This window comes from Lagopus leucura, unplaced genomic scaffold, assembly GCF_019238085.1.
Source record: "Lagopus leucura isolate 7727_CA_CO unplaced genomic scaffold, USGS_WTPT01 Super-Scaffold_774, whole genome shotgun sequence".
Classification (NCBI taxonomy): Eukaryota; Metazoa; Chordata; class Aves; order Galliformes; family Phasianidae; genus Lagopus; species Lagopus leucura.
In genome coordinates, this window is record NW_024962258.1 from 5,118,014 (window position 1) to 5,145,536 (window position 27,523).

Consider the following 27,523-nt stretch of genomic DNA (forward strand, 5'->3'; position numbering starts at 1 on the left):
TATTGCCGCTGTTCTTTTCCTCCCTTCCTTCCTTCCCATTTTGTGGGACTGGGGTGGGGGGGGGAGGGCAGAGGCCTGTCGCCCCTGTCACGGACATCGATTGATCTGGTCAAATCCGTGACAAATATTCAGCACTCAATACACAGCACAAATTCTGTCTGACTCATGAGGCAGGGTGAACAATGGGAATGTTGCTTCTTGGTATATTGATAGAAGAAAAAATAAAGCTGGGCAACCAAGAGGCTTAGTAATTGCATAAAGCACCAGCTTCCCACTACAGCTCCAGGTTACAGCCTTCTCTAAAATATGTATTTATAAAAGTGAATAATTAGTTTAATATTTCCTCTGTTTTCTTCAGTCCATGTGATGTTACTAGCTTAAAGACTCAGTTCAATTCTTGTTAAGCATTTTCACAAGGACCAGAAGTCAACTGTTTAAAATCAAAAAGATCAGTACTCCCTGATCTTACAGTAGATGTTTCTAGATTGTATATAGTTGTGTGCTGTACAGTGATTATGGAGCAAGACAGAGCAGTTAGATGGTATAAAAAATGTAGCATTTGTAACCAAAGAATTGTAAAATGGTTTGGGTTGGAATGGACCTATAAGACACCTAGTTTCAAACCCCTGCTATAGGCAGGGACACCTCCCTCTAGACCAGGCTGCTCAGAGCTCCATCCAACCTGGCCTTGAATGCTACCAGGGAGGGGGCATCCACAACATCTCTGGGCAACCTGTTCCAACTTCAAAGTAAGGAATTTCTTCCTAATAACAAGTCTAAATCTGTCCTCTTCCAGTTTAAAACTATTTCTCCTTGTCCTGTCTCTACATGCCCTTATAAAAAGCTCCTCCCCAGTTTTCTTGTAGGCCCCCTTCAGGTACAGAAAGGCCGCTATAAAGGTCCTCCTGGAGTCTTCTCCAGGCTGAAGAACGCAGCCCTCTTACTGTCCTCGCAGGAAGGTGCTCCAACCTCTGGTCATCTTCGTGGCCGTCCTTTGCACCCTTCATGTCCTTGTGTTGGGGGTACCAGAACTGGACACAGTACAATGGGGTCTCAGTGAGCAGAGTTGAGGGACAGAATTACCCACGCTCCTCTTGATGCAAGCCAGAATACAGTCAGCCTTCTGGGCTGCAAGCACACTTTGCTGACTCATGTTGAATCTCATCAACTGACATCCTCAAATCCTTCTCCTCAGGGCTGCTTTCAAGCCATTCTCAGCAAGTAGAAACAGGCTATAATGAAATGTCTGTGCTTTTCCGACAGTTTCACCTACTGAGAACAAAGAGCTATCATCTCTAAGATAAAGAGCTAAGGTTTACTTTCCCTGTTTCCAGCATGTCTGTAAAAGCAGGATGAACCTTCTTCATTGTGCCTTGGATCAACACCTCCTCTTTCCTCTGGAGACGAAGAGTACAGCTTTGTTACCTTTTCCAGCTACAAACATCAAAACTGCTGAAACGCAGCATGTTGAAGAGAGGACATGGCTACCAGTATTCCACTGTATATTGCACCACTACAGTGCAGCAGACATTGCCCTCTCTATCCCACTCAATGACTGTCAGAGACCTCTTCTGCAATTCCCAACACAAATTCAACTTCATATAATACCAGACTTCTCTGTAAACCAGAGACAAAGATCCTATACCCTTAATTAATACCTTTGTCTTTTGAGAAACTACATCAAGATTGTGCCATTTTAGTCATTTTTTCAGGATTGGGAGGAAAAAAATAAAGGGAAAAAACATCACAGAGAAAAGTCATATGTCAACACTTTAAAATATGATTTCCATTTATGTTCAAGTTTTTATAGCTTCCATTATATTTAGTTAAATGTTAAGAATCTTTCCCTTCTTCCAGATTTGTAAATCTCTTGATCTTTCAAAACTAACCATTTGCTTATAAATATATAAAGACTCTTTGATCTGCTGCTTTGCTGGTATTACTTAAAAATGAATGGTTTTCTTTTATCTCTCATTTTAACTGGATTTCATCTGCACAAAGATGGTTTAAATCCAAATTGTTTGGCTTGGTTTAGATTATAACATTTATTGTTGAAAGCACATAGAAATCTAAGTTCTTAGAATTTTACAGAACAAAATCACATGCAACTTGCAAAAGAATCTTTAAACATAATGAAGGAAAAATACACAGTGTTGAAACATTTGACCTGAGCAGCTTGAAAGGGATGTAAAAGGGTTAGATATTTTACATTTTCATAAAGACCCCAGCTTCTGAAAGAGCATGACAGGAAAAACTGAAATGAAATACAAACTTAATTTCATACTAAAAATCACATTTTTTGGAAGAAAAAAATTATTTAAAATGGCTTTTTAAAAGGTAGGGTAAATTGGTTTTTATAATGAAAAATGTTCTACCTGATTAAAAGATAAGCATTTTGTAATTTATTTACATATTTTAATGAAAATTACTTGTTTCAGAGAACTATGCTTCCATTTTCATTGCATGTCAAAAATCAGCAGTTTTCTTGATCACAACCAGTTACTATATTATTTAGAAGTCTCCCAGCGTATTTGCACTTCTTATCAAAATGCATAGTAACAACCTGGTAGAGTTAAACCGATTGTGCCAGATACTGAATACCTTTAGGCCTGGAGAAGGAAATAAAAAAGACCATGGAAGAATCTGCAGATGCTGCTGTAAACGAACACGAAAGGTATGCATTTCACAGAGTGGCAGAATGACAGGGGTTGGAAGGGACCACAAGAGATCATTCTGTCATATCAGACATTGCAAACTAAGATGAATGACTAGCTAATGTACCAGTTTAAGTAAGATAAATTCCTCAAGTGCGGCACAGCGTACTCGCCATGAAGAAAATTAGATGTTGAAATTCTAAATATGTTAATGTTTCTTGCTATCTGAAATGTACTCAGGCAATTTTAAAATTTGGTCTTCTTTCACGTCTAGTAAAATTTTATTCAGCAAGTCTCTATTAAGATGGCTTTGTTCTTGGTAAGCCCTGGCAGGTTCTGACTTGCCCTGTCATTTCACTCTGTGCAAAATGTAGGAGAGGAACACAGTGATGCATTGACTTGGTTGTATTAGTAACACTTCATTCTGTATTAAGAGAGCGGAAATCATATGTCAATTAGTTGTTTAGAAAGACTAGTATTTTTTATATAATTATTATTACAGTAAAATCTAATATTATACCATTCCTTATAAATTACTGTGAGGTTCAGAGGCAGAGCCAAAAGAACGGACAAATCAAAGTTTGAGGATGATTGCTTTTCATTGTAGCATCACTGAATGGCCATAGCTGATTCAGCAGGTAGTGCACAGAACATCTGCTCTCTGTCTCTATCTTGATTGCCATGCTGTTAGCCAGATTTGAGATTTGAAAAGAGTTTCACCGTTCAGGCAGGTTGACATAAATCTTTCAAGGCATTTTTTTAAGCCTTCTCAAAAGCTTGGGGTGCAGTTCATCTTCTAAGATCATATGGACTCCATTCATACAATCCATTCCCTGTAGTTCCTGAAGCTCAAGCATGGCTGGTGCTTTCGTCTCTACTTTTCACTGTCTGTGGCATACAACTGTGTCTTGTAAAAGCTGTGATAAAGTTAAAATCCTGAGCTTGATGTGGGGAATGTGGGTGAGCCCTGGTGACATATGTAACACGGGAGGCAAGATAAGGTAAGTTTCCTGTGTTTAGACAAAACCAGAAGCATAACATTTTGTCCAGGTCATGCCATACAGCTCATGTTTAGGAATCTCCATTGCCTCCAAAGTGAGTAAAAGCCTGATTTTATTAAAAATATGAGTGCATTGTTTGCTTGTTGAGAGCTAAGAAATTTTCATGCTCTATTACAAAACCAGATAAGTAGTCTTCAACTGAAACTTCTGAAGGCCAAGAGTAGACCCTCTGTTAGCTGTGAGAGGACAGCAGATGTCAGCACTGGCAGTTCATGCAGCTATGCAGCAAAGCAGGGCAAACAACTTTATTTTCAAGTTCCTCCTTTCCACTGTCCAGAGTCTCCACAAAATTCGTAGAATATTTGGTTCAAAAGAGGCATAGGATAGCATCACTGGGAAATCAGAGGTGTCACTCTACTTCTGGATGTTAAATTATGGTTGATTTTGAAGAAAAAAAAAAGAAAAGAAAAAAAAAGAAAACATTTAGGATGCATTTTCACTGCAAAATACTTTGTAAACTTAATTCACTCCCAGCTTGGCTGTTGCTAGAAAGTATGCTAAGCAGCAAATTAATGTTTGCAGTAACTATTAAAAAATCCAATTGAAGGTTACAAAAGTTAAAGAATTTTGATAAATTAATGTTTACTTAAACCAGTAATTTTTATGAAGATTTCTGGCAAAGCTACTTCCCAATTAAAATGTTGGTTCTCAGAAGTCAGATTTTATGATAAAAGCAATTATTAATAGTATAAATAATATATTTTAACTCTAATTTGCTTTGAGAGGCAAAAAAACGCACATAAGAAATGCAGTGGGAAATAAAGGTTTCATCTGAGACCTGTAAAACTGCTTATGTGCTTTTATAGAGCTGCTTAAGCAGAGCAGAGGCAAGGCGAGATGCTGCAAAAGTGGCTCTGATCAACTCTCTCTTCAATGAATTGCCCTGCCGCAGAATCACGAAGGAATTCATCATGGAAAGTGTTCAGGAGGCTGTTTCTTCAACAAGTGTAAGTAAAAAAAATCAGGGGGGAATCATATGATCTTGTAGATAAAATGCCTGCTAACTATCAGTGAGCAAAAAGAGCACACGTGAATGGTATTAATGAATAGAAGATACAAGATTATGATTCTCTGCTAGTAGATTTTCCACCAGTTGACAAAAGTCAAGGTCTTACTGTTTTTTCACCTTTGTAGTAATAAAGATTATCGATTTTATTAAAATTACTAAATTAGGAATTAAAGCATCAGTTTTTTAAAGTTGTGTTAGTCCTTAAAGCTCACTGCAATTTTTTAATTTTTTTATTTTATTTTTTTTAGTTTATACCTAGATAAAATATTTATAGTTCAGAACACTACTACATAGCAAATATCATTTCAGAATGCTCTAAATCCTTAGGAATGAAAGTACTGCTTTGCTAAAAGACATGTATTGTGAGTTAAGGAAAGTTTAATTGAATTTCTTTTCTGCTAGCAAAAGATATTTCTGATAAGAAGTGTGGAAGAGATTTTTTAAATTTTGGAAATAACACTATTTTCTTCTGGATTTCTTTTTAGATAATCTGCAGTGCTCTCCTGCTGAGTGTACTCCCTTACAGGATATATTTGGGAAGGGATGTAGAAACAGATGAGCATAAGGAGGTCTAGTCTGTATCTGTTTTATAGATGAAAGAATGGTTTTCTTTTACAGTACTGAGAATTTTATACATTACAGAGGGACAAAAATCCATAGAAGTGAGGAAAAATAGAACATGATTTATTTGTGTATGAAATTTAAAGGGAGTTTTTGACTTCAGTAATTTATCACTTTTATGGAAATTTTTGAGCTAAAAGGTTATATGCTTCACAGAGTTCTGCCTGGATTTCCTTAGGGATATTTAAAAGCCAGCATAAATATTTCAACAGCATTGTGTTAATGCTACAACATTCAAAAGCCATAAATTTTCTTTCAGTTCAGTGGAACCATATTGGGTAGAAATCTGTTTAACTTTCTGAAGTTGCCATTGAACACCTGGGGTTATGCAAAGGAATCTGTCCAAAATTATCTCACGTTCCTTTTTCTAGGTTTTCCCCTAAAAAGGAGCTTACAGGTTGCCCAGGGAAGTTGTGGATGCCCCATCCTTGGAGGCATTCAGGCTGGATGTGACTCTGGGCAGCCTGATCTGGTGGTTGGTGGCCCTGCACATAGCAGTGGGGTTGAAACTAGATGATCATTGTGATCATTTTCAACCCTGGCCATTCTATCATTCTGTGATTCTATGAAAGAGACAAAACTCAGCCCCTTCCTGTATCTGGGTAATTAATGCAGCTTTTGAATTCTACTGAAAAAGTGAATGTAAAACTATGGATTGTATTATTAGCATTGCCCATAGCTGCACTTTATTGAGTGTACTCATTACTAAATGTACACTTTATGAGATGCAAAACCTGCACTGTCAGGTTTGTTGAACCAGGAGTAAGTGTTTCTGAAATACCTGGAACTAGACAGAATTGATTTAACTGAAGGAACGTTTTGTTGATTCATCTCAAACAATTATGACTTTAGATGGACAAACACCACACAGAGATCAGGAGGTAGGCTCTCCCATTAATAGTGCACTGGGACAGCAAAGATTAGGTAAAGAGAAGCAGGTCTTGACATAAAATTATTGTATGCTGCTGAGCTACTAACCACTGCCAGTTTATTTTAGAAGTGCTCAGGGGGTACTGCTCCAGTTCATAAGCCAAAACTTGCTTCAAAACTCTAGTCTGTCATTATAGTCCCATTACAGTCAATTTATATTGAAGCTGGAGAGTATTATATCTTTTTGACTTAGAAGAGATAAACAAGTCTGGGCAGAACAGTAAAAAATTGCTTCCCCTTCTTGCCTTTCTCAGGTCATATTTCTTTCCATTCTTACACCTGAAAGAAGATTTTGTTAGAGCTCCAGATCAGATAACTTTGCCTATATAATTTTCCTTTTTATAAAGAAACTGATAATTCCAGATTGCATTTTTCTCCATCTTCTTTACAATAACATTTTTTTTTTTTTTTTTTTTTTTTTTGGGGGGGGGGGGGGGGGAACGGGGGGGATGGTTAGAAAATATCTCAAAGCATTTAATGAGCTCTGTAAAATTGTTTTCCTGGAACTTTCTCCTGCTCTATAAATCATCCTTCTACTTCTCCTTTTCTGCTGGGCACAGGCAAGGGTCTTATTTCCTCTGCATTACAGTGTTGAGATATTTTGCAAAGTATCTGAGCTGTAGCAAGCACCAAGACAGAAAAACTGCACACAAATAATCAGTCTAGTGGCTGTGCGGATAGATAAAAAGGAGCTTTTAAGAAGGTAATGTCAGAATCATACCTACAAGACCTACAAGGAAGTACATCAGTTAAACTGACTAAAAATGTATCAGCAGGAGAGTGATTTGAGAAATGTCAGTAGGAAGACCATGGGGGTATTAGCTAAGGAAGCCTTTTGAGTGCTAACTGCTTACTGCAAATCAAATACTAAAGCACTTCTGGTTAATCCCACATGTTTCCTCCTTTCAGCAATCAGTGTGTCACTAAGCACTTCAGCACTCTCATTTGACAATCAGATAGTACACTAAATATTGATAAAATGAGTAGTTTCTATGGTAATTGTGATTTACAGAAACAGGCTCCCAAATTGTTTGCTGGGGAAAGAAATAGAGGGGCGTTAAAAATGTCTTGGGTTAGCAGTATTAAGACATGTTATTGACTATAAAGTATACAACCATAAATCAACTACTTCCTTTCTAATCACATTCTCTTGTTTCTTCCCAAAGGGTAACCTGAAGGATGCTGATGACCCCAGCACTAGTATTGGAGCTTATCATTACATGCTGGAGTCTAACATTGGAAAGACAATGCTGGAATTTCAGGTATAAGAAGTGGGTTCTACATTATTCACCTCTGAGTGAAGAAACTTAAAGACTAATTTCAAATAGAATTCATTGCATCTGAGGCATGCTGAGACCATAGAGCATGAGAGAAAACTGGATTTAGACCAAATCTGAATGTCCAAAGGTTAACTTCAAAACTGCACTACAGTAAGTCAAGTGTCAACAACATGTCTGCAGTATTAGCAAAGAGTAGTGTCCCTTCCAGCTGATTACATGCCCTGAAATATTATCTGCACAGTGCTGAGCCTAAAATTCATGTATGGTAATATGGCCTTTTTGATTCCATATCCTAATAAAAAATGTCACACTGAATCTACATTACTGGAGAAAATACCGTGATCACTGACCTTATACTGGGTTGGTACATCCTGACAAGTGAGCACTTGACTTCCTGCACTGGTATTCAAAAGAAAATCTGAAAGTACTGTACTGAACATGGGTGACTGAATTGCCACACACTGTCTAACGTAATATGTTGAAGGTCAAATATTCTTGTAATGACAGTCATTTCAAAGGTGTGGTGACCAGTTCTGGCCCTCTGTCAGAACCTTTCTAAAATTAATTCCAGTTGAAAGAAGTTTGATTCAACACTTCAGAACTCATATTCTGAACTACTAACAAAATTACCAAATGATGTGTAAAACCTTCTAATTTCTAAAATCTAGGCACCAAAGTAGACCCACATATTTTTGAGTTTATTTTTCTTACATTTGACTAACTGTGAATTGATTGATGTGATGTCGTATAGACTTCAACTGCCTACAATATGCTGTAGGGTTTTTATTTTTATTGATGAATAGCACAAGTTAACTGGGCATAAGTGCTGTGTGTTATGGGTACCATTCTGCTTCATCTTCTGAGTGCAATCAAGGTGCAGTTGTGTGTAGGTTTCAGATGTGTGAAGTAGGGAACAAATTCAGGAAAATAGTCTGAATATTTCTAGAGCATGCCTTTTTTGAACTGCATGTTTCCAGAAACCTACATGTTTTGGCTGAGCTGTAAGTAGCACCTCACAGTGGCACATCTAACAAAGAGTGAGAAAAGTGTCATCAGGGAAAAGCTGCCCTATTTACTTAATGTCATAGGTAATGTCACAGTATCTATGATATTTACTTAACGTCATAGATACTGCACTCAAGATGATAAACTTTCAGGAGACTTGCTGGGGCCAAAGTTATGTAATTCTGAAGTCTGATCTTATGCCTTCTTCTCTCAAGATGCACTTCATCCAGGAATGGAATTTCAGAAACGACCATCTTTAAAGATGCTTTGGGGACTTTGCATTTTGGGCTTGTATGTTGATTTATTTTGTTTTTGTTTCCTGAGGTAAAGAAGAGGCAATAAGTAAAGAGATAGATGTAAAGAACTGAATATTTAGGTCAGATCTTGGGTTAAAGAGTACCTGTTTATAATGACATAATGAATTTTCTTGCACAAAATCTTTACATGTAGTAAAAAAAGAAGTTATTTTCATTAATTGTGAGAAATAATTCAAATAACTTTTTTGGAGGCCAGCTCTCTTGTGAAAAGTTTTAATTCGTGATTACAATGGCAGGCATTCTGCAAGCTAGCGTGCCTGCTGTAAGAAAAACAAGCTTTTCTATCTCCTAGATCTCAACACTGAGTTCCTCCCCTGCTGCCAGGTTCACATTCTTCATGCACAGTCCTTGGTAGTTGACAAAGTCCATCTGTCTTTGTTTCTCCAAGTAAGCGGAATTCATGAAATAGTGACCAGGCCAGTACCTTCTGCCATATGTCTTGCCAGATAAGTTTGTCTCTTCTTGCAGAGTCCTGGGTGCAGATGTATGTCTTACAGTCCTTATCTTTGGTCATTCCTAATTCACCCCCACAATCTCCCCAAGGGAGGAGCGCACACAAATTAACATGCCAGCCACACTCTCCATTTATCTGTCCACAGACAGAAAATTATCTTGTATCACAGGTTCTGAGGTATGTCCCTTGGGTGCAACATTCTATTACTTATGCAAAAATCATACATCATTTCCCACACCATCAAATTATGATCCTTACTATGAATGAAGTACAGCTGTATTCAAGACATTAGGTCAACACCACCAGGTATACTGCTCCTGGTGTCTCGGTCTGAAATGTGAGATTGTGCAGAGTTAATTTGTGTGCTCTTACTTTCTTTACAAGACCACTTCCTCTGTCTACTCATTATGTCCATCTCAAGTGTATATAAAATTCATTGTAATACAAGCAGTCTCCTGCATAAGCAAAAACTAATAATGTAGCCAAGTTTATAAAAGAATCATAGAATCACAGAATTACTCAGGTTGGAAGGGACCTCAAGGATCATCAAGTCCAACTGCAGCCTAACCATAGTACCCTAACTCTAACAACTCTCTGCTAAATTATATCTCTGAGCACCACATCCAAACGGCTCTTAAACACATCCAGGGATGGTGACTCAACCACCTCCCTGAGGAGCCTATTCCAATGTTTAACCACCCCTTCTATAAAGAAGTGTTTCCTAACATCCAACCTAAACTTACCTTGGTGCAACTTGAGGCCATTTCCCCTTGTCTTGTCACCTGTCACCAATGAGAAGAGACCAACCCTGCTCTCACTATAACCACCTTTCAGGTACTGGAAAAAAGTAATAAGGTCTCCCCTCAGCCGCCTCTTCCCCAGACTAAACACCCCCAGCTCCCTCAGCCTCTCCTCATAGGGCTGATTTTCCAAGCCCTTCACAAGCCTTGTTGCCCTTCTCTGGACCAGCTCCAGTACCTCCATGTCCTTTCTCTACTGAGGTGCCCAAAACTGAACACAGTACTTGAGGTGAGGCCTCACCAGTGCTGAGTACAGGGGCAGGATGACTTCCCTAGTCCTGCTCACCACACCATTTCTGATACAAGCCATGATGACATTGGCTTTCTTGGCCACCAGGGCACACTGCTGGCTCATGTTCAGCTGACTGTCCATCAGAGCACCAAGGTCACTTTCCATCAGGCAGCCTTCCAGCCACACCTCCCCAAGCCTGTAGGGTTGCCTGGGGTTGTTGTGACCAAAATGCAGGACCCGACACTTAGTCTTATTGAAACTCATGCCGTTAACCTTGACCCATCGATCCAGTCTGTCCAGGTCCCTCTGCAGTGCCCATCTCCCCTCTGGCAGATCAACAGTCCCTCCCAACTTGGTGTCATCTGCAAACTTACTGAGGGTGCACTGAATTCCCTCATCAATGAAGATGTTAAACAGAAGTGGCCCCAGTACTGAGCCTTGGGGGACACCGCTCGTGACCGGCCACCAACTAAATCCAACTCCATTGACTCTTTGGGCCCACCATCCAGCCAGTGCTTCACCCAGTGGAGTGTACACCCATTCAAACCATGGGCAGCCAGCTTCTCCATGAGAATGTTATGGGGGATAGTGTCAAAGGCCTTACTGAAGTCCAGGTAGACCACATTGACAGCCTGACCCTCATCCACTAAGCAGATTACCTTGTCATAGAATAAAATCAGATTTGTCCGACAGGATCTACTGTTCGTAAACCTATGCTGACTGGGGTTGGACCTTTAATTGGTCCATGATGGCTCCCAAGATTATTCGTTCTGTAATCTTCTCGGGCACCGAGGTGAGACTGATAGGCCTGTAGCTACCAGGATCATCTTTCCAGCCTTTTTAGAAGATGGGCATCACATTTGCCAGTTTCCAATCCACCGGGACATCCCCGGTTAGCCAGGACTGCTGAAAAACGATGGAGAGTGGCTTGGCATTCACATCTGTCAACTCCCTCAGCACTCTAGGGTGCATCTGGTCCCATGGATGTGTAAGCATCCAGCTTTTGCAGAAGGTCCAAATCTATCTTGTCACGGATCATGAAGGGCTTATTCTGTTCCCCATCCCTATCTACCAGCGCAAGGGGCTGTGTTCCCAGGGAGTAACAAGTCTTACTATTAATGACTGAGGCAAAGAAGTCATTAAGTACCTCAGCCTTATCCCTGTCCTTGGTGACCAGGTTGCTCTCGGCATCCAACAAGGGATGGAGATTCTCCCTAGCCTTCCTTTTGCTATTAATGTGTTTATAAAAGCGTTTACTGTTTTCCTTTTCCTTAGTGGCCAAGCTCAGTTCTAACTGCACTTTGGCTTTTCTAATTTTCTCCCTGCACAGCTTCACTACATACCTGTAATCATCATAAGAGGCTTGCCCACTCTTCCAGAGACCATAAACTTTCCTTTTGTTCTTGAGTTTCAGCCGAAGGTCTCTGTTCACCTAGCCTGGCCTCCTTGCCCATCGGCTCGTCTTCCGTGACATGGGGATGGTCAGGTGCTGCACCTTTAAAACAATTTCCTTAAAATATTCCCAGCCTTCCTGGGCTCCCACGCTCTCCAAAACTAACTTCCAAGGGACCCTCTCAAACATGGTCCTAAAGAGGTTGAAGTCCGCCCTCCGGAAGTCCAAGGTGGCAGTTCTGCTGACTCCCCTCCATTGTTCAACAAGGATACAGAAATCTAGCATCTCACATGATCACTTTGCCCCAGACAGCCTCCAACCTTTACATCCCCCACCGGACCTTTTCTGTTAACAAACAGCAGGTCCAGAATATTGCTTCTTCTCGTCGGCTCCCTCACCAGCTGTGTCAGGAAGTTATCTCCCACACACTTTAGGAACCTCCAGAACTTTCCCTGTCAGCTGTTTTATAGTTCCAGCAGATGTCTGGGAAGTTGAAGTCCCCCACCAGAACAAGGGGGAGTGACCTGGAGACCTCATCCAACTGTTTATAGAGCATCTCATCCATCTCTTCATCCTGGGTGGGTGGCCTGTAGCAGACTCCCACAATAATGTCAGTCTTGTTGGCCTTTGCTTTTATTCTGATTCATATGCTCTCAACCCTATCATCAACATTATTAATTTCCACACATTCATAGTCTTTTTTAACATAGAGAGCTACACCACCACCTTTCCTACCCAGCCTGTGTCTTTTGAAAAGCCAGTAGCCCTCCATCACTGCATTCCAGCTGTGGGAGTCGTTCCACCAAATTTCCGTGATGGCAACTATATCATAACTTTCCGAACACACAACGGCCTCCAGTTCCTCTTGTTTATTACCCATGCTGTGTGCATTAGTATAAAGACACCTGAGCTTGGTCTCCTTGCAAGTGGCAGTAACCCTGGTACCCTCATGACCACACTCAGGTGTTTCCACAGCCACCAGCCTCACACCTGCCCTTGTGTTCTTCCTACAAAGGGGTGAGTCATCCTCCTCTTCCACCAAGGCACAAGACCATGGAGTCTTACAAGCACATCCTTCTCCTGCAAGCACAGGAACGTTACATTCAGACTCTGTATTAGTGACCCCAGTTACACCCCCACCTCCCTTCGTACCTAGTTTAAAGCCCTCTGAAGGAACCTAGCCAAGTCCTGTCCAAAGACCCCTCTCGACCGGTGGGAGAAGCTACTCCTATCAGCCACTAGCTGGCTCAGTCTTATGTAAACAGAGCTAAGGTCAAAAAACCCAAACCCCTGCCGGGCACACCAAGCTCTGAGCCAGATATTGATCCGTTGGCCCATTATATCGAGTCCCTCATTATTCCCTATAGCTGGAGGGATAGAGGAGAACACAACTTGTGCTCCTGAACCCTTTACCTGCCTCCCCAAGGCTCTGAAATCCTTTTTCAGCATCCTTAGGGAAGTTCTGCCTAAATCATCACTAACAACCTGAAACAACAGCAAGGGATAGTAATGAGTGGGCTGGACTAGGGAAGGAAGTGTCTTCCTCGTGTCCTTAACCCAGGCTCCTGGGAGGCAGCAGAGCTCCCTGTGTAGAGGGTTTGGTCTACATATTGGCCCTTCTGCTCCCTTCAGCAGAGTGTCACCAATAACAATGACCTGTCATTTTTTCCTGGTCAATGAAGTTTTAATGCTAGGCAAAGACTGGTCAGACTTGGGGTGCACCACCAACTGGGGAGAGCCATCATCACCACCACTGTCCAGTTGACCCTGCAGAGCACTGAACCTGTTTCACAGGGGCAGATGGGGCGTGCTGGGGACTCACCGGGATGGCACACCTGCATGACCGAGAAGGGGCCTTATACCACTGCCCTACATCCCCCAATTCTTTGCCATTGTTCCTGGGGGATGGAGCAGATAGTGGGATCACTGCAGCAGGAGCACTGTCTGCATGTAGGTTCCCCTCTATCACCTGTTTGCAAGGTGGCATGGGGTTTACTTATTTCGTGCAGAGCCTCATCTGGATGCTGAGATCTAGGGGCTAATAGGGTTTGGTACCAGCAATCAATCTCCCTCTCACATTCCTTAATGCTCCTCAGCCTCTCCACCTCATCGTGCAGGTTGGCCACAAAGCTGAGTAAGTAATTTACCTGGTTGCATCGTACGTAATCTCTGCCTCCTTCACCTAGCACTGCAAGGGCCTGTAGTGCCAGGCTCTGGCACTCACTACAACCAGAGGACTGCACACCAGCATCTTGGTTTGGGATCTCAGTCTGAGTACCCTCATTGTTCTTGGCAGCAGCCTTCCTTTCATATGTGTGCGGGGTGCCAGTCTGGGTCATAGAATCATAGAATCACCAAGGTTGGAAAAGACCTTCAAGATCATCCAATCCAACCGTTCACCTATTCCCATTAGCTCCCACTAAACCATGTCCCTCAACACAACATCCAGTCTTTCCTTGAACACCCCCAGGCTCAGTGACTCCACCACCTCCCTGGGCAGTCCATTGCAGTGCCTGACCACCCTTTCTGAAAAGTAATACTTCCTCATGTCCAGCCTGAATCTCCCCTGCCGTAGCTTGAAGCCATTCCCTCTGGTCCTATCACTAATGACACGAGAGAAGAGGCCGACCCCCAGCTCACCACAACCTCCCTTCAGGAAGTTATAGCGAGCAATGAGGTCTCCCCTGAGCCTCCTCTTCTCCAGGCTGAACATTCCCAGCTCCTTCAGCCTCTCCTCATCAGCCCTGTGTTCCAGACCCCTCACCAGCTTTGTTGCCCTCCTTTGAACACGTTCCAGGGCCTTAATGTCTTTCTTGCAGTGAGGGGCCCAAAACTGGACACAGTACTCGAGGTGCGGTCTCACTAGTGCTGAATATAGGGGAACAAACACCTCTCTGCTCCTGCTTGCAACACTGTTTCTGATGCAAGCCACGATGCCATTGGCCTTCTTGGCCACCTGGGCACACTGTCGGCCCATGTTCAGCCGAGCATCAATCAATACCCCCAGGTCCATTTCCTCTACGCAGTCCTCCAGCCACACTGCCCCAAGCCTGTAGCGTCGCCTGGGGTTGTTGTGGCCGACGTGCAGGACCCGGCATTTGGCCTTGTTGAAACTCATCCCATTGGCTCCAGCCCAGCTCTCCAGCCTGTCCAGATCCCTTTGTATGGCCTCGCTACCCCCAGGCAGATCGACACTTCCAGCCAATTTGGTGTCATCTGCAAATTTACTGAGGGTGCACTCAATGCCCTCATCCAGGTCATCAATAAAGATATTGAAGAGGACAGGCCCCAGCACCGACCCCTGGGGAACACCACTCACGACCGGTCGCCAGCTGGATTTGACTCCATTCACCACCACTCTCTGTGCCCGGCCCTCCAGCCAGCTCCTTACCCAGCCAAGAGTGTACCCATCCAAGCCTCGGGCTGCCAGCTTCTGCAGGAGAATGCTGTGGGAGACAGTGTCAAAGGCTTTGCTGAAGTCTAGGTAGACCACATCAACAGCCTTTCCCTCATCCACCAGATGGGTCACTAGATCATAGAAGGAGATCAGGTTGGTCAAGCAGGACCTGCCCTTCACAAACCCATGCTGGCTAGGCCTGATCCCCCGCTCATCCCGCACATGCCGCATGATCTCCCTCAAGACAATCTGCTCCATAACCTTCCTTGGCACCGAGGTCAGGCTAACAGACCTGTAGTTCCCCGGATCCTCCTTACGACCTTTCTTGTAAATGGGAGTCACATTGGCAAGCCTCCAGTCTTCTGGGACCTCACCAGTCAACAAGGAGCGCTGACAGATGATGGAAAGCAGCTCGGCTATCACCTCCGCCAGTTCCCTCAGCACTCTCGGGTGGATCTCATCTGGCCCCATCGACTTGTGACAGTCCAGTTGGAGCAGTAGGTCTCTGACTGTTTCTTTCAGAATCACAGGGGGGTTGGTGTGCTCCCCAGCTGAGATTACCAGGTCAGAGAGAGGGGTATCCTGAGGATAACTGGTCTGACTTTTAAAGACAGACGTAAAGAAGGCATTCAGAACCTCCGCCTTTTCCTTATCCTCAGTGGTCACATTCCCAGCCTCATCCAGCAAAGAGTGGATATTCTCCTTTGTCCTCCTCTTACTGTTAATGTATTCATAAAAGAGTTTCTTATTCCTTTTCACCCCAGCGGCTAGGTTAAATTCAAGCTGGGCTTTTGCCTTTCTGATTTCACCTCTACACATCCTAACAACTTCCTTGTATTCATTCTGAGTGGCCTGTCCCTCTTTCCACAGGCGGTAGATTCTCTTTTTCTCCCGGAGCCTCAAGAATAGCTCCCTATTCATCCATGCCAGTCTTCTTCCCCGCCGGCTCATTTTGCAGCTCAGGGGGACTGCCTGCTCCTGCGCCCTTAAGACTTCCTTCTTGAAGAGCAACCAGCTCTCTTGGACCCCTTTACTCGCTAAGACTGAATGCCAGGGGACTCCCCCTATTAGTCCCCTGAACAATTCAAAGTCCGCCCTCCTGAAGTCCAAGGTAGCAATTTTACTATTCCCCCTCCAGGCTCCACCATGAATCACGAAGTCTATCATTTCATGATCACTCTGTCCAAGACAGCCTCCAACCTCCACATCCCCCACCAAACCTTCCCTGTTTGTGAACAGCAGGTCTAGTGGGGCAGTTCCTCTCATGGGCTCTCTGACCAGCTGTATCAGGAAGTTGTCCTCTACGCATTCCAGAAACCTCCTAGACTGCTTCCTCTGTGCTGTGCTGTACTCCCAGCATATGTCAGGGAAGTTAAAGTCCCCCATGAGGACAAGGGCAGGCGACTGTGCAGCTCGTGCCAGCTGCTTATAGAAAACCTCATCTGTCTCTTCATCCTGATTTGGAGGTCTATAACAGACGCCCACCAGGGTGCCTGTCTTGTCAGCCCTTCCTCTGATCTTTACCCATAGGGATTCAACGTTATTGTCCCCACTCATAATCTCAGTAGCGTAGAAGCATTCCCTGACGTAGAGAGCCACATCACCACCCCGCCTTCCTTGCCTATCTTTCCTGAAGAGTCTGTAGCCATCCATTGCAGCACTCCAATCGTGGGAGCAATCCCATCACGTTTCCGTTATGGCAACTAGGTCATAGTTTGCCTGCTGCACAATGGCTTCCAACTCTTCTTGTTTGTTGCCCATGCTGCGTGCATTAGTGTAGACGCACCTCAGCTGAGCCCCTCGCTTCTCACCTAATCCCATTACCACTTCCCCAGGCTGCTCTCTAGCAGGCCTGGCTTTATCCCCTTCCCCCTTCCTATCTAGTTTAAAGCTCTCTCTACAAGTCCCGCCAGCTCCTGGGCAAGTATCTGTCTCCCTTTTGGAGACAGGCAATTCCCATCAGCAGACCTCAGGCCAGGTGCCGAGTAGACCACCCCACGATCAAAGAATCCAAAATTTTTGCGCTTGCACCAGCCTCTCAGCCATGCATTTATAAGATGGCTTTTCCTGGTCATCTCGGCGCTCGTCCTTGCCACCAAGGGAATACTGGCAAACACTACTTGTATGTCCACTCCATCAACTAACTTCCCCAGTCGCCTAAAATCATTTTTTATATTCCTCATGCTTCTAACAGGGATCTCATCACTGCCGGCCTGAACTATCAATAGAGGGTAATAATCAGAAGGGCAGATAAGGCTGGGGAGTTTTCTAGAAATATCCCTGACCTGGGCCGCAGGAAGGCAGCACACCTCCCTACGGGTAGGGTCAGGCCGACATATCGGCCGACTGTCTCCACAGTGTTCTTGGCTGCCGCCAAGGTTCAAGGAAAGGACTGAAATGTAGGAATAATTGTCAAGGTACCAGACAAGAAAAATAATTTGTACAGCCCATGTAAGCTCTACGTTTTCTATCTAATGTAAGGTAGATAATTTTAACAGTTTTATCACTGAACCCTTTTGTCCTATCTTCTGTTTTGTCAGAAGACCACCAATCATCAAACTAAATCCAAAAATCCAGTTACAAGCCAATGCTTTTGGTCACATCGAAAGCAGTAAATGAACATGAGAAAAAACAGACTAAGATTAACTCTTCATTCTGCCCAGTTTATGGCTAGCATTTGAAAGAGAATCACTGGTGATGAAAATAATCCTTGTATGCTACCAAGTTAGTCTTTATCTTTCTCTCTCCATCTCTAATTTAATTTGTAACGTGTTAGGCGCTCTCAATAACACTGGGGCAGTGATTCAGTATCAGGGTAGGTACTCATTACCATGAGCAATGGTCAGGATTGACACATGTATATATATATTCTTCCTTAAGGTTTACTTTTCTCTCCTATTCCCTGACTTTCCATTAGCATCCACTGTAAATCTCCACAGGGTCTTGATATTATCAAAATAGGGCAATGCTAGCAATATGTTTGTTTTGGAACAAATAATTTTAGAAGTATTAAATCTTTACAATGAGAAATCCAATTCCATCTAACCTAGCTCTATTCAATATAGCAGATATAATGACAACCCTCTCAGGGATCTCATTCAGTTCTTCTGTGCATAGCCTTGTTTAATAGCACCAACTGGCCCATTAAACTGCATAAACTGTGTTTCAGGTGAAGCATTTGTTTTGTGTATTTACTGTGAAATAGCCGTTTTGTTTCAGAAAAAGACCAAAATGCCTGAAGGTTAACAGCCTCACCTCATGTAAAGAAAAACGAATACATGGATAACAATTTTGTTTAAGGCTACTGGATGTCTGCCATGAAATAAAAATCCCATCAGAAAAGTGATCAGTTAGATAGCAAATCTCATCCTTTGTGTGTGTGTGTGTGTGTGTAAAAATTTATTTGATGGCATTCTTTCTGTGATAGTCATCTATCTCAATTCAAAGTTTGGAAATTACCAAAAGTAACAGAACAGTGATTTGGGGCAAGGATCTAAGGTTAATTTTAAGTATCATTGATACTTCACCAAATTAAATGTTATTTTGCAATGATTATGGGGACGTGACACAATGAAAGTTAGAAAGTAAATTAAACTGCCTTACTTCAACGTGCAGAAAATAGAAAATAAAATACTCAACACAGTGATCAAGAGTTTGCCATATTTTTAACGCTGGTGTCTGATAGCTAAAAAGCTCTAAATACGCAAGCACTATGACTAAAAACAAGGTTGTAGTAGTCACCTAGAAGTAAGTAAAAGCTCCGACTGAGGGACTTAGAATATCAATATTTTACAGTACTCTATTTGCTTCAAAAGAGGAAACACTAGCTTTTAGCTACCCGTAAGTCTTTCATTATAACTTTCGTTATAACTAACACAAGGAGTTTGGATTAATTTTCCTTTGTCTCATCAACTTTAAACATAAAATCTGCTCTTTTTTTTTCTTCTTTTTCTGTTAAGTACTGTGTTTTTTGATTATTTCAATGTGTAATCACATTTTGCAGGAGCTGATGATTGTCTTTCAGCTTCTGCATTGGAATGGAAGCCTTAAAGCCCTACGGAAAACAAAGTGCTCCCGGCAGGTAGGACAAGCCATTAAAAAGTTGACTGAGTAGTTAAATGTGTGAGGTTAAAATATGCAAGTTACTATTAGTGGTAGTACTTTTAATTTCTGAGTTAATGTATTTGTCCTTTATTTTGATTTATACAAGATTTAGAAAAGTTAAGTTTTTAAATACTGTGTATTTTCTGTATTTGTCCCTTGATATCACTGCAAGAAAACCTTGGACTATTTCTCACTTTTATCTATCAACAGGCAGAAAATTCATTTGAGATAAATTGCAACCCTAACAGATTTTATCTTCTATTTTGGGACAACACTTGAAAATGCAATACGTTGAAAAACTTCAAAATATTTTTAACTTGTGAAATCAAGTTGCATATTATGTTACAACCTACAAAAAATTTATACATTCTGAGTTTTCCAAAGGGAAGAGAATAACTTTCGCTGTTTAAAATGTTACCTCTTTTCAAGAGAAATAAGCATATGTAGATTTAGTTCTATCTTTTAGTGATCTACAGCTTTTGAAAGAGCATTACAGAGGATTGCTGTATAATTTTTGTACAAAGCTGAATGATTCTCACTGTTGTTTGTCTGTCTATTTAAAGTAGATTTGTTACTAAGTTCCATGTCTGTTGTTATTTCCCTGAATGGTAGGAAGTAATTTCCTACTACTCCCAGTGTTCCTTAGATGAAAAGATGAGAAGTCACATGGCCCTGGACTGGATTACGAAGGAGAAAGAATCTCCAGGAATTATTTCCCAAGAGCTGCAAGTGGCACTGAGGGAACTGGAAGAAGTCAGGAAAGCTGGGCATGAACTGAGGTTCTACAAGGAAAAGAAAGAAATACTGAGCTTAGCACTGAGTCAGATCTACAGTGATCAAGTTACCACTTCCTCATGGGAAAATCAAATGAGCTTGGCCCTACATGGCTACCGCTAAATTTGAAGAAGATGTTTAACATGCCAGGCTAGGTTAAAAATACTCTTCATGTAAGTTGTTAGCTTTCTTTTCCATAGATGTTTTAATTTCTGTATCTAAAAGCACTTTTTTTTCTTTTTTTTTTTTAATTATTATTTTTATTTCAGTGGCTAGAAATATTCTTCAGGTCAAGCTAAAGCTGCCATGAAACATTTGATGTAGCACTGGTAATAAGGTATGTGTGAAACCTAAATGGAGACAAAGCACAAAAGCTTTTATGGTACTCTGAAGATTGAACTTGATATGGTAACCTGGATTTTGTTTTCCACATGAAGACTACATCTTCTCTGTTGAAGACATAAAAATTGTCTTCACAAACCTACAAACTACCAGCAGTAAAAGACAAAAAGGGTAGTTCATACCTGCACTGGTGCTTGGTTACTCCCAGACTTCTTCACAGCATGTGTTTCCTCCTATCAGGTGCTACTGCTGAAGTTCATTGTGTTTTTCAAAGGGTATAAAGAACCTTTCAACCAAAAAAACCTACAGCGTTAAACAAGTTCTCCAGATTCAAGGTGCTTTACCTCTGTTGCAGCCAACAAGATTTCACAAATCTATGGGAACATAAGGATGAGCAGGAGTTATTCACTGGCCATCGGTATGGCTAACTGTGTGATAAAAGTCTTCTAGTTAGACTTTATATACCTTTGCTTGCACTTCAGCAAATGCCTACTGAGGTTGAAGATCTTTCCTTTTCTCTTGCTGACTGTCAGCACAATTCCACTACTAGAAGCTACTGTCTGTAAAGCAAAGTAGGCAGCATAAGTCTGATGAGTCACACACTCATAATAACCAGCATGCCATTTTAGCTGAATATGACAGCAGGAAGGTGTTAAGATGATGGTCAATGAACTTGAACACATGTCTCCATAGTTCTGTTTCCTGGTAATTTCTGCCGGAAGAATGGACATTTAGCATAGCTGTAGTTTAAATCAACTCAGTAACATCAGTAGTATCTCTTGGCATAAGTACAATTTGCTTTAAACATAATGTATTTCTACATAAGAGAGACACACAGTTCAGTTGAAGGAAAAGCAGGCTGGGGAATATTCATTTTCATTCCTTAAGAAATGAATACCCAACACATCTTATATAAAAAAGACAGGAGAATAGGTCAGCAGTAATAACCACGTTGCAAAACCATGCACACCACTGCTAGATAGTGTGGGACACAGCCTTACTGCAGGGACAGACAACTGTGACCTGTAAAGATTCTGGTACTGTATAGGGAAAGGTGTGGGATAGCTGTAAAGTATAGATGCTCATACAGGGAGAACCAAGCTGCCCTTAGAGCTTAGCTATAGCAAGCACAGTGATTTGAAGAATTAATTACACAAAGTATTCTGTTAATGCTTGCTTGCAACACCACAGTAGCTTTTAGATGTTGTGGATGATAAGTGGGATGTAGAATTGTAGAAAGAGAGATACATTGTAAGACTGTTCTGTTTTAACAAGGCAGAAGAAACAACAGACAAAACCGCACCTGTTTAGTGGAGTCCTTATAAGCCACACATACCAGGCAGAATTTGCCTAAAATTGTGACAGACTGCATCAAGACATTCTCCTTTGTCTTCTTACCTGTGTGTGAAGAGACTTTCCAATTGCCTTTGCATTCCACAGTAATCTTTGGGACAAAAGGAATATTTGGAGGAAGTAAACAACATACCCTAAGGACAGTGACATTGAAGATGGCCAAATAAGGCCATATCTGTTAGTCAGTCATTGGGCGTGGATAGGATAATGAATTTGGGAGTGTAAGGGATATGTAATTCAGGTGGAGCATACTTGGAGAGCTATCTGATGCTATCCCAGCACTGCCAATAAAGAATACCTTGCTTAATCATAACAAAGCTTCGCTGTTAAGTTTCTACACATCAATTTCTTCCAATCAGCAGCTTGAAAAGAAAAATAAGTAGCACAGAATTTTGGAAAGCTGTGGTGAGATTGTAAATGGAGAACAACAGTTGTGGGTTTGTCATCTTTTTTCTTTTTTTTCTTTTTTTCTTCCTTTTTTTTTTTTTTTAATTCTTATCTGCTGGATGTGAAATTTCCAAGGGAAAGAAAAGAATGCAGCCTCCCCTTCAGCATTCTGACATCTCAGCTTGAACTAATAGTGGCATGGACTTCACAAGTCTTGAATTCTTTCTCTAAGCTCACTGAAAAAGGAAGTATTTCAGTTCATTGTAAAAAATCAGCAAATCCCATGAGCTTTCTTGTCTTGAAAAAATATGATTATGTGGAATGGAAAATGAATGGGACAAAAGTGAGATCTTGAGCGATACACAAGGTTGGAGAAAAGTCTCATTTTTTATCTCCTTTCAGGTGCTCATTTAAAAACTGTACAAAATTGTATGGCTCTATTACTCAAAAATATGTTTTCTTAACAGAAAGAGTAAATTTTGCCTAGCTTTTAATGTTTTGTTTTCTTTCAGGGCATTTCATATGTATAACTATAAAGTGAAAGTAATTTTCACACTGCATCAATAGATTGTACACATTCCCTTGTGCATTTAGGTTGTGTAATTTAGGCAATATTTTGCGTCCCATCAACATAGTATGTAAGCTGTTTAAAACAGTAGGTTGTAGAAAAAGTACTGGAAAAACTTGGATTGATTTTTGCTTGTTGATCAGATGGAGAAATAAACAATCACACTCCTGTGGATTGATTTCAACATTCAAGCTTCATTTTTTGTGTTAGTAGCTACTTCAGTTCTAAGGATTTGTGCAGAACTGAGTACTTCAAAGCACAAAGAAAACTGGAGACCCCATTCTAGATCTCTGCATTCTTTGAGCTGATGGGAAGACACAAAAGAGAGGTTAGCTTTGAAAGGACACATTTCACTTAGCATTAACAAGTGCTGCCCACTTTCCCACTTACCTTTTCTTCTTACCCCACTCCTGTCTCTCCTTATCATATTTTAACCTTACAGTCTTGCTTGTTGTTAAATACATTCCTCTGGATTACATGCTTTGTATACTGTTCCTCCCATTGTGAGAAAGGACAGTGCCAATGCTGCCACTGCAGCCAAATACCTAATCACTTTTGCGTAGGAACTTTGTGTTGTAGTCTTACCAGCCTACCTTGGATGTCAGTACTGTTTATGTCTCCTGTTAAATGTTGAAATATATTATTGCCTACCCACAGCACAGGCGGAGTCTGACTTCACTGTTTATCTCCTCCTCGTATTTCAAACATCATTTTGATGTTGGACACAAGAGATACATAGGTGCCCATAATTTCTGCAAGTAACTGTGTGTGGATAGAATCTATCAGACTGCATTTATGTAACACAATACACCAAATCAACATATGCTGGGAAAATGTATAGTCCTTTTACCGTGCAACCACAGCTTTCTTTCAGAGGAACGCTTGAGTAAATGGCCCTTTAAAGTTTCATAGAAAGCAATACCCTTTCAGGGGAGCTGTGAAGCAAAGGCAACTGTAGTTTATAATAAGAAACCTCTGAAATGCTGCTTCTCTTGCCCTTTAGCCTGAACTTATCAGCCTGAGGAGAGGATATCTCAGCTATTTCCACCACAGTGGATTGAATTTGCGTCGGGAGACTTAACGTTCTGAACGGAATGAATTGTGTCCAGGTAATTCGGAAGCAATGATAATAGCTGTTCGATAGATAATGTGGCAGACTGGGAGAACAAGAGCCCTTTGACCACACTTCTGTCAGGAGAATTGTATCATTTACCTGAGAGTAAAATTTGCAGAGAAAGCTCTCCAAGCAGGTTGTTACACTATATTTTTGTGAAAATATTCAGTGCATTTTTGCTTCCACGCTGTTAAAGGGAAGCTTAAGGAAGCTCTGTTTTGACATGAGCCACTTCATCCTTGGTATTGCTGTTCTCATATGTATTAAAAACTGGATTTTCAGGATCCAAAACAAGAAGCCTCAGAAAGGATAAAGAAAATTGGTGTAAAGCTATTGCTCATAATAAAGTGCCAGCAGTTTACTGTGTCTTAAAACTTTTGTATATCTTTTGTATATGTATCAATCAGTGCACTAAAGCATAACTGTGATAAAACAAATGCACTGAACATAAGAATCTATCAAGCTTTGACAACAGAGGTTCCAAAAACATACAGCAGGCTTTTGCTGCCTCTATTTAGGTGGATGTTCATTCATGTCACCTACAATTGTTTCCGTTTTCTAAAAACTGATGATCACACCTCAGTTAAACCATAATTCTGGGCAAATGTGAAAATGCACATGCACACTCATTGAACATCAAGCACCTGATCACCTGTTCCTCCTGGTGTTAGAATCATTAGTTTAATCACTTTTTTTTTTTCTTGAGGTCTATAATTTGTTTTCTGTTGGACAAGATATCTCCTGGTTTAAATAAACAATTGGGTGGAGAAAGGTATCTCACAATTATTTATACTCTCTTTATATATACTTAGTGTATTGATCTTCAATTGTAGCTGAACTTTACAGTTAACATATTAGGCCAAATTCTTCTCCCTCATGTGCAAGTGCACAACTTGCACAAAATGCAAGATATCACACATACAATTTTACCTTAGCCCTTAAAACACATGTTTTGCTTTCATTCACAATTCCATAGCTTTGAGTTCCTATATGACACTGCCTGTGCTCTGCCCCAGTAAGGCCCCATCTGCAGTTCTGTGTCCAGCCCTGAGGCCCCGAATACAGGAAAGACATGGAGCTGTCGGAGAGTATCCAGTGGAGGCCACAAGAGGATCAGAGGGCTGGTGCACTTCTGTGAACAACAGAACATCTTTCTCTCCAAATTGGAAAGATATGGATTTGACGGGTGGACTGTTTGATAAATGTTTGATAGATGCTGGTTGCAGGATCAAGTCAAGAGAGTGGTGGTCAATAGCTCAATGGATGCAGATTGGTGACAAGTGCTGTCACACAGGGGTCAGCACTGGGACTTATACTCTTTAATATCTTTATCAGTGACACGGACAGCAGGGTCTAGTGCACCCTCGGCAAATTTGCTGATGACACCAAATTGTGGGGTGCAGCTGATACACTGAAGGGAGGGGGTGCCATTTAAAGGTACCTAGACAGGCTTGACTAGTGGGTCCAAGTGAACCTCATAAGGCTCAACAGATACAAATGCAAAGTCTTGCGCCTGACTCAAGACAACCTCCATTACTAATACAAATTGGGGGATGAAAGGATTGAGAGCAACCGTGCTGAAAAAGACCTGGGGTAATGATGGATGGCAAGCTGGACAAGAGCCGGCAATGTCCCTTGTGGCCCAGAAAGCCAACTTTATCCTGATCAGCATGCTGAGGGAGGTGATCCTGCCCCTCTGCTCTGCACTGGTGAGGCCTCACCTGGAGTGTGTCCAGATGTGGAGCCCTCAGTACAGGAGAGACGTGGAGCTGTTGGAGCACAAAAATGATGCATGGAGTGAAACATCTCTCCTATGAGGACAGGCTCAGAGAGCTGGGACTGTTTGGCCTGGAGAAGATAAGGCTGTGAGGTGACCTAATAGCAATCTTTCAGTATCTAAAGGGAAGCAACAGAAATAAACAAGACAAACTCTTTAGCAGGGTCTGTGGCAACAGAACAAGAAGAAATGGCTTCAAGCTCAGGGAGGGTAGATTTAGGTTAGATAAAAGGAAAAATCATTTTACAATGAGAGTGGTAAGGCACTGGAACAGGTTGTCTAGCACTGTGCTGGATGCCCTGTCCCTGGAGACTTTCAAGGGGAGGCTGAATAAGGCCCTGGGCAACTTGATCTAGCTGTGATGTCCCTGTTCATTGCAGGGAAGTTGGACTAGATGGCCCTCAGAGGTGCAGTCCAATTCCAAGAATTCTATGATTCTGTACAACCATCCTTACATCTTTTTCCTACTGACAAATCTATCCTAACTAGATTCAGCTTGATATTCCTGAAATTTCTTAGTCTCTCTCAAGCAGTTGTACTGGAGGATTATTGCTGTACCTCAGAATTGCTACCTAATCTCTCAGCTTCACAATCACCAGGTGATACAAACACAAGTCCCTCAGCAATTCCATTTAAGCCTCTGATCACATTATTTATTCTTTAGCCTTCTTCCATGGAAGACTGGTGCTAAATCAGTGTGATTTACTAGTGTACTAGCTCAACAGAGTGGTCTCATTGAAGCCTTACTAGTACAGAGCAGTTACTGTCTGTGTTTAGTCTGTAAGACTCCTGCACATGTGTCAGCTTAAGGATTGCTTAGCAAAAGGAATCTGTGGCTAGATGACACTATGTGTATAACAGTTGTACCATAGGTACCTCTAAATAGCATAGTCAGTTCAATAACTGTAGTCACCAGTACATCACAATTCACACTGCAGGTGAGGCAGGAGTCAAACATGCATCTTCGGATCTATACTTACCACTCTGAAGAAGGGTGCAAAGAGGTCAGAACCAAACATTTTTTGCTTGTGCTCAGTGAAAGGACAAGAGGCAATAGGAATAAATGAGAACACAGGAGGATACATGTGAGAAACGGAAAGCACTCCTTTACTGTGAGGGTGAATGTGCCTTGGCACAAGTTACCCAAAGGGGTTCAGGAGAGTACTACTTGCAGAAACTCAGAAGTCAGCTGAATAACCACATTTTGAAAGGTTCACAAGGAAGCTGAAGAACAAAATGAAGAGAGGCTATGGAAGATCCCTAAACTGCCAGCCAGGTCAGAGAGTCACAGGAAATCTCAACTAATCCTGAAGAGGAGAGCGAGCAGATTTGAGGCCTCCAGCAGCACTGAAAAAAACAACACGGAGGGATTCCTTGTCACCTCAAATACTGCCCTTGATGAGAATCCCATCCAGTCTTCATCCGTACATGCTCCACTACCAAAAGAATAAGAAGCAGCCCAGGAAGAGCCAGGATAGCACTGATAGATGTTCAGGTGTAGAAGGAATGAATACATGGAAGGGGAAAGAATACAGAATAGAACCAAGAAGCAGTCAAACAGCAGGATAGGGCACCTTACGTGTCCTGGGGAAGTTACGTCCACCAGCGTTGCACAGCATACAGTCCCAGGAGCTGAGAGCAATGGCTTACAATGCAACTTGAGGGGCAGTCTGACAGAATGGCATCTGGTGCAGATGAAACAAAGGTGTGTCAACGAATTCTTCATGTGGAAATAATGGCATCCCCTGACATCCAGCGGCATTTGTTGCATATCTGTGGAGACCACCAAGTGGACGTGAGCACAGTGAGGCAGTGGGTGGTGTGTTTCAGCAGTGCTGGCAGCAACAAAGAGCAGAGGTGTGCCTGTTCTGTGGAGCTGATGAGGATTATTTCTGTAAGGAGAAAACTCAGAACACCTACTGAACTTTGAGGAAAGAACAGGGGCTCCGGA

General features: G+C 41.8%; 1 protein-coding gene across 1 annotated transcript in view; it reads left to right on the forward strand.

Annotated features, from left to right (window-relative positions):
• The window catches only part of LIX1 (limb and CNS expressed 1), a 37,166-nt gene extending 16,869 nt beyond the window's left edge, over positions 1-20,297 (forward strand). Inside the window, exons 3-6 of the mRNA XM_042864972.1 lie at positions 4,522-4,662; positions 7,442-7,537; positions 19,157-19,234; positions 19,870-20,297. Coding sequence (XP_042720906.1) covers positions 4,522-4,662; positions 7,442-7,537; positions 19,157-19,234; positions 19,870-20,154 — 600 coding nt within the window. The 3' untranslated portion in view covers positions 20,155-20,297. The remainder of the gene's footprint in view (positions 1-4,521; positions 4,663-7,441; positions 7,538-19,156; positions 19,235-19,869) is intronic.
• The last annotated feature ends 7,226 nt before the right edge of the window (positions 20,298-27,523 follow it).